Source organism: Octodon degus, unplaced genomic scaffold (assembly GCF_000260255.1).
Source record: "Octodon degus isolate 3935 unplaced genomic scaffold, OctDeg1.0 scaffold00076, whole genome shotgun sequence".
Lineage (NCBI taxonomy): Eukaryota > Metazoa > Chordata > Mammalia > Rodentia > Octodontidae > Octodon > Octodon degus.
The window spans coordinates 8,730,192-8,738,293 of NW_004524652.1; the positions used below are offsets into that span (position 1 = coordinate 8,730,192).

Consider the following 8,102-nt stretch of genomic DNA (forward strand, 5'->3'; position numbering starts at 1 on the left):
AAAAAATAACCCACTGTGTACCTGTTGCTGTGCTTTGTACTTACAGGCAGCTTTGTTTCCTCCCCAAAACAGGCCTAAGAAGTAGGTCTTGTTATATGCTCCTCATTTTACAGAGAACATTGAGGATCAGAGAGGGACAGTGATTTGTCCAGGGTCACACAGCCTGGACACAGTGCAGCTGGGTTTTGAATTCAGTTCCTAACTTTAGAGCTCAGACTCATAACCTTCATTTCCCCCTTCTCCATCCCACATTTGTATAGGTAGAAAATGATTTGCTTGCAGCCCCGGGTGCCGCAGCTACACGTGACACTTTCTCTTGTTTCCAAAGGTGGTGGCCCTTAGTAAGCGAAGTCAGGAGGCGGAGGCGGCTTTTCTGAGTGTTTACAAGCAATTAATTGAAGCACCAGGTAAGAAACACTTGGCTCCGTAAGTGAATAATTACTGACAAGAACCTGCCCTGAGTGGGCCTCACAGGTGCTTCCTGGTGGTGGGATCTGGGGCAGACCTGGGCTCCTCAGTAAGGCCAGGCCCTCTGGGGCTGGGGCCAGGCCCATCTGATGTGACACCCCCCAGCTCCCCGATTGTCCCCCACCACCTTCCAGCATCAGCCAACAGAAGCCCAGACCCTGGCTCCAGGTGACAGAAAGTGTCTTGGCTCTCGGACAGCTGGGAGACATAGAGGGACAACCAAGTCCCCGCCAGAGTGACTCGGTCCACCTCAACTTTGATGTTAAAAGAAAGCCAGGCCCAGAAGAGTACTTACTGCATGGCTGCATTTATAGAGTACACACAGGCAGGCCAGCCATAGTCGGTTGGCACTGCTCACAGGACCCAAAGAGAAACAGCCCCACATTCAGCAAGGGATGAAGGGAGCTCTTAAAGGTGGTCTCCGTGCTGTGGAACTTTATGCTGCCATGACAGAGAATGAGGTGCTGACCCATACCGCAGTGGGCTGAACCTCACAAAACATGGTGCCAAGTAAAAGAAGTCAGATACAGAGGGTCACATGGTCCGTGATTCCATTTGTGGGAACATCCCAAAAAGGCAAATCTGTAGGGACGCAAAGTGATTGGCCACTTCAGGGAACGGGGGGGGGGGGGTGATTGGGGAGCAAATGCGTTTCCTTTGGGAGAGGTGTGAGGTTCGAACTCCAGCAACCTGAGGCTGACAGCTTTGTGGAAGCAGCCACTTAAAGGCCTGAGCTAGGGCCAGGCCCCCTAAAGGACTGAGCTAGAGCCAGGCCCCCCTTCCTTTGGGAGAGATAAAAATGTTCTGGAGCTAGAGCTGGGCCTGGTGACACATGCCTATAACCCCAATTCTGCTGGGGCGAGGCAGGAAGATTACAGATTCAAGCCCAGCTTGGGCCAGTTGGCAACTCAGCAAAACCCTGTCTCAAAATTTAAAAATAGCAAAAGAGCTGGGGATAGAGTTCAGTGCAAAGACTCTGGGTTCAATTCCCAGTACCTTAAAAAAAAAAAAAAAGTTCTGGAGCTAGATAGAAGGGGCAGAACATCGTGAGTTACTAAATGTCACTGAATTGTTTGCTTTAAAATGATAAATTCTATGCAATGTGAATTTTATCTGAATTGAAAAAAAGTTACCTGGTGCTGTCGGAAGTAGTGTTGTTCAGTCTGGGTATGTCTCACAGAAGCATGGTTACTTTGGTGGCCACGTGGGGCCACTGTACACCTATGAAGTTCCCCCTTTCTCACACAGCCCATCCCTTGTTACATTCCCATCTTCCGACCCAGAAACAGGAGGCTAGCCTTCAGAAGTTCATATTCTGGTGATCCAGGACACAGGGGACCAGACCATAGCTAACCTAAGCCGCCGTTACCAGCCCAGGGGCATGCCAGTGTCCTGGGGTGCAGAGGCCGACAGACACAAGAAACGGTGAGAAGGGCTACAGCCCTCACGCAATGTGAGGCTTCATTGCCAGGGTCCCCAAGGACCTTCATCCTCCTGGATATCAGACCAGAAACAGAAGTGCAGGGCCAGCCAAGGTCCTGAGAGCCCCAGAACAGACGCGGCGCTTTCCAGAAGCCCCTTATGCCCACTTCCGAAAGCCTGGGAGTGCAGAGGTCATTCCAAGCTGGTGCTGACTCCTGTGTCTGATTTCCCAGCTCTCCTTCCCAGAAATGGAGGGGCGGGGGACGTCCCCAGCTGTCACTGAGTTGGAGAATGAGGAGCCTTAACTGATGGAGACGTACCATACAAACAGCCCCTTCAGGGGCGCTAATTCATTTTCGAGACATTTAAGAATAACAAAATGTTTTAATGATTTCTTAGGGGAATTAGGAAGACATATTTTTGTTCTCATTAAATTTTATCCTCAGACACAAGAACCAAATGTCAGATGGGTTTTTTGGTGCTCTGAGCATCCCTACTCGCGGCCCCTCGCCCCTCCACCGCCCGACCCCCACCATAAAAAAATCCCACCTCTAAAAAACAAGCCAGGATGGGATGCGCTTGCACTCCTGTTAGTGTATTTCTTGACAGGAAAATTATTTGTTGAAATTCTTCCCCCCACACACACACCCCCGAAGCCACACACAAGTCCTGATTCAACATTTTTGTTTTGAATGACTGCTGCCAACACAAATCTTTGGCAGAGAATGCGATATAGCCTGATTGCTCAGCAAGTATTTTGATAAGTGTGCAGCCTGTATGTCTGTAATTACGAAAGAAAACCGTAAATCTTTTGGATATTGTTCACACAGATGTGGCGTGAAGTGAGAAAAAAAGCAGTAAAACGTGTTAAAAGCATAATTAATGTCATTGTTGTGGAGGAAGATTTGATTTAAACCCCTCTGACTTCTGTATCGGTGACGGCTGATTTCTTTATCCTGCACATAAGAGTCACTAGGTACCAACCCAGCTTCAGAAAGCTAACTTGTTAACTGAGTGATTAGCTAAAAGACGGGGAGAATAAAGGAAAAAACAAAGAAAGAGCAAGTGGGAGGGCAGGCAGAGGAGCGCTGCCGAGATGAGAAGAGAGAGGTGAGTGCCCCAAGTGGGTTTTTCTGCTTTTCTTTGGTTTAAGATCTGATGCAGGATTGTACGATTCCTGGCAGGTATTCCTAGCCTGCTCTTTCCTGGGGGGGCAGGAGGCAAGGCAGCCAGCAGGGTGGTTGTGTGGGTGTGGGTGTGCCGCAGCATGGGACCCTTCCAGGTGGGACACTCGGCATTCTGACCTGAGCTGTGTGACCTGGGCTGGGGATCTTAACTTCTCTGAGCTCTGGGCCTTAGAAGAGGGGTAATAATAGGACCTGCTTGTTTGTCACTCCACACAAGGATTCGATCCCCACACCCACTCACCTTCAGCAGGGCTGCAGAAGCCGCAGCCCACAGACAGGGGAGTCAACGAGGCACAGGCATCTGCTGTTCACTACACAAGGATCTCTCAACTACCAGGAGTGCCGGGTGGGCAGTGCCGGCAGGAGGTTTACCCAGACTGTGGAGTAGCAAAATGCCTCACCACGTTCCGGGTTTTCACATGTGGCTCCCCGGTTATAAAAGTAGCATATATATACTGTGAACCTCAGAATATACAGAAGTATTAGAGGAAAGAAGGTAATCCACTAGAAAGGCAGTTTGCTGGGGCTTCCCTCTGCCTCTGGCCTTTTCTCTGTGTCCTTGTCCCAGAGAGCTGCATACGCTGCACAGAACACTTTGAGTCCTGACACCTCACCCCACATGAGCATCCTCGCTTCCTGGGAGGTCACAGGTCCTAGTGACTCTGGTGTGTGGTGGCCAACAGTCTCTTGTGGAGCTGTGTGCAAACTTACAGAGCCCTGCCCCACGATGGGCTTCCAGGGGCTAAGGGGGTATGGTTATGGGCCCTGCTCTTGAGATCTGAGGACAAGGAGGAAAACCTAGGAAGCCACTGTGCTGTACTGGTGCACTGGCCACCAACGCATGATCAGTGGTCGGAAAGAATTGGAATATTTTTCTCCTTCGTATTGCTCCTTGCTATTACTCAGCCCTTAATATCTTCTCCTATGTTATGAGCCATGCCCATTTCTTCTGTTGTAAATTACTGGTTGGGGACCAGGGAGATGGCCCAGTGGAATAAGCTCTTCCCTGGCAAGCAGAAGGGCCTGAGTTCAATCCCCAGTTCTGAAAAAAAAAAAAAAAATCACTGGTTGGCTAAGTCCTTAGTCCCTTCTCTGTCAGAGGGTAGATCATTCTCTTATTGATTTGTAGATGCTCTTCGTATATTGGGAATATTTACCTTTGTGGTGGTGTATGTGACTTAAGTGTTCTCTCTTAGGTTTCCTTTGTTTTTTATTTTCATTAATGTCTGTTGTATGTAGTACAATAGTGTGTATTTAAGAAGCATTTGAAGACAATAGGAAATCTTACCAAACCTTTGCTGTATGGCTTCTGTCTTTTTAAAAGCTTTTTCACCTCGAGGGATTTTCTGGGTACTTTTCTCATCTAGTTTTAAAAAATTTAAATCCAAACCGTCTGAGATAGATTGTGACCGAGTGAGGGAAGTACTGAATCTAGCTTCTTGTCCCAAATGACTAATTCTGGCGCCATCTAGTGGATGAGCACTTTAGCGTACAGGTATTTAGATTTTAGTATAATTAGAAACTTGTTTGCTGCCTCTGCCTTTTCCTTCTCCTCCCACTGTTTATGCCCCTGCTTGGGTGGTCCTGACAGTTATGGGACACTGAAGAGTAACATAAAAGCGTTTTTGTTTTAGTTGGCATTGGGTTTTTGCTGAACCTTTCCAGGGAGCTGCACCATCAGCCGTGTGTTTTGTTTTGTTTTTATCCTGATTTTGAGACAGGGTCTCACTAAATTGCCCAGGCTGGCCTCAAATGTGAAATCCTCCTGCCTTGGTATCCCAGAGTGCTGGGATTACAGGCATGTACGCAACACCTAGCGTGAGGTTTGGGGTTTTGTTTTAATGCATAGAAAAAGAAAAGCTTAATGTCAGATTTTCCTAGAGACGGTGGTGACCGCAGAAGGCAGCCTTCCCATGCTGTTCCTTCTGCTGGGACCCCTCCTCTGCAGGCCACCTGTCTGAGCCTGACGGCCGCATGGAGCTTGGGTGCAAGTGGGTTAAGGAAAGCAGCCCACATGTGCAGGCCTGCAGGACAGGACTGTTCTCAAGCAAACAGGCAACAGGCATCACTGCTGCTGTGGCCTTGCATCCGCTCTGACACCTACTGAGTGCCAGTCACTGTGGGAACTCAGATTGGGGGTCCACAGGGACACTGGCCCGAAGGCAGACAAGTGGAACACACAGAGAACAGGCTGCCAGGACCGTGGCCCAGGGCAGGGCCTCAGGGAGGGTGCCCGGGAATGTGGTCTGGAGGGCCGGGGTCCCATCCTGCAGTGCCTCTCTTGGTGCTTTCAGTGTTTGGTGTCATGTTTCCACACATGCTTTGATGCAGTCCCATCTCCTGCACTGTGCTGCTGAGGAAGGGCTGGCTCAAGTCAAGCCCCCTACCCTGGGTCACACAGCAGGGAAGTGACAGTCACTTCTGACCATACCCCAGTTGCAGAATTTCTAAAATCCAAAGAGTTTGAACAACAAAGCCACTGCGGACTCAACTCCGCAGACCGTAGCCACAGGGATGGGGTCTCTGCTGCCACCAGATGAGAAGGACCAGGCTGGAGGTGGGGCTCGTGCCAAGATGCAGGAATAGCAGTCTCCATTGTCATGTGCCCTCTGGCTGTGGGCCCAAAGCCCGGCCTTGCTGCCTTGGCAGAAGGGGAACAAGGGACTCCAAACTTAGGGAACAGAAGCAGGGGGACAGGGCTCTAGGCTGAGATCCCCTCCAATACTGGACCAGTCCCCAGCCAGACATTTTGCTTCCCACTCATTGGCTTTTCCAGGCCTCAGTTTCCCCCATGTACCATGCTCATAGTGACCTTCCCTAATTACATATATGGACATTGACTAGGTACAACGAGCAGGTGCCTGGCACTGCTGTTGCCTCAAGACACATCATGCAACAAAGTGTGGGCACCCACTGCTTATCAGGCACCATGGCCAACAACAAACACAATGTTGAACCTAACAGGCATCGTCCCTGCCCCCCTCGGGACTTCCTGGGCGGCTCAGGATGTGGGCACCTTCTCTGATTATAATGCTCGTGGGTTTGAGTCCTGTCTCTGCTAGTCAGTGGCTCAGTGGATAACTTGACTAACTGGCTGTGTCTCTCTGAGCCTCTACTTCTCTGGAAAAGCAAACTACTCCTGGGACCTCTGGCAGTGTCAGTGCAGTAGAAAATACACAGCCTTTAACCGGGCATCTGGCACACCGTGACGGTAAACGGCAGCTGCCACTGCTATTATTGTTGTTGTGGTTGTTGTTGCCTTCAGTACCCAGTCCCAGGAAGGAAGTACCTTATTTTTGGCCCCTCTGCCCTGGTTCAACCCGCAGCACCCTCTGGCCAGCCAGCTCCAGCCCCAGCAGGAGGAAAGGCGTGAGTAGGCACGTGTCTCCCTGCTGCGTGTAAGGGCTCCGCACCCCATCTGCTATCTGAAAGTTAAGACTAAAGGATCAAACTTAGTCTTGCTGCCACCATCAATAGCTTGAGCCTCCCACCCACGCGGGCGCGGAGCTCAGGCCCAGATGGGAACAGACTTCTGTCTCAGAGATATTTTGGAGGGGCGCACGCATACTTCTGCATATATGTGTTTCTAAACAGCTTCTCGGACAGCCTTCCGGCTCCAGCTTTCCTTAAAAAGCTCCGAATGGCACTTTCCCTCAGATGGACAGAGTGGGAGGATTGAACTGCTTTTCCTCCATCCTCAGTCTCCCTCCCCCTTCCACCCGATGTTTTTGAACAACACCACCAGGAGCAGCTAGCGGTGTCAGGTGGAATAGACAGTGACTTTGGAAAGCCCAGCATGGTGCTAACATGGTAGAAATCCTCCGTCCGTGTTCTCCAGGGATCTGATCCCGAGTAACCAAGATGGATTAGTCATTCTGTTAAGCAGCGTGTGCATAAAGAGCAGGCAGCTGGCTGCAAGCCGAGGCCCCTCCCCTCCTCCATCCCCTTCCCTGCTCCTCAGGACCTGCCGCTTCTCATCCTTCGGATTTGATCTTCCCATCTGGCATGGTTTTCAACTCATCAAAGGTGGGTTGTGTTCAAATATTCAAACATTTCAGGTTTGGGGTTCCCTACCTGCAGTTTTTATAAATCCAGAGTGGATTTTAAGGCCACTGGGCCCCTGATGCCCTTGTCTGTGCGCAGACCAGCCCGCCTAGGAGGATCTGGGGAAATGGCACCCGCTGACCCATGCCTCTGGGTAGCAGCTCTGGACGTCTCATGCGCTGGCTGGAAGTTTTCCTGCATGTGCTGCGCCCAGTAGATACCTGGACTGTGGCTCCAGGCGAGGAGTTGTGAATACTGTCAGTTGTCCTGATCCCAGGATCCACTCTGGAGGAGGCACAGCCTGCTCCGAGGTCAGAAGGTGGGCGGCACCCAGACTTTCTCCATTAGGGGTCCCCTAATATCAGGAATAGCCTATGTGGACCAGGCCCAAGGCTTCAACTACGAACACCTTGTGTGGGACCATGACGGTGTCCCCGCTCTGCTCCTTGCAGGTAACACTGCTTTGGTCAGAGCCGAGAGCAGCTTCAGTACCCTGCAGGCCTCCCCTTTTGCCCAGGGAGAACAGGTCTACAGGGCTCACAGCCTGGGCAGCCATCAGGTCTAACTAGAATTTAATAGCAGCAAGTTTCTTGAGTTGTTCATTCTTTGTGGCTTTCTGTTGTTCTGTTTCTGTTTGTTTTGAGACGGGATCTCACTGTTTCGTCCAACCTGGCCTGGAACCCCTGGTCTCAAGTGACTGTCACACCTTAGCCTCTCAAGGCTAGGTGACAGGCATGAGCCACCACACCCAGCTTGGGGTTTATTTTTAGGGTTGAAACACTTCAGTTTGTGAAACAAGATCCCAGTTTTCTATTTATAACAGGGAAACAAAAAATATGCATTGTGTATTCCTTATCTGAAATGTTTGGGTCTAGAAATGCTTCAGATTTCAGGATTTTTTTTAAGCTTGAAAAATAAATTTAATGAGCTATGAATGCACGTATGTAAAGAGCTATTTTAGGCATAAAATCCAAGTCTAAA

General features: G+C 50.2%; 1 protein-coding gene across 1 annotated transcript in view; it reads left to right on the forward strand.

Annotated features, from left to right (window-relative positions):
• Cux2 (cut like homeobox 2) overlaps window positions 1–8,102 on the forward strand; it is a 237,896-nt gene that overhangs the window by 188,341 nt on the left and 41,453 nt on the right. Inside the window, exon 4 of the mRNA XM_023720433.1 lies at window positions 329–407. Within this exon, the coding sequence (XP_023576201.1) occupies window positions 329–407 (79 nt within the window). The remainder of the gene's footprint in view (window positions 1–328; window positions 408–8,102) is intronic.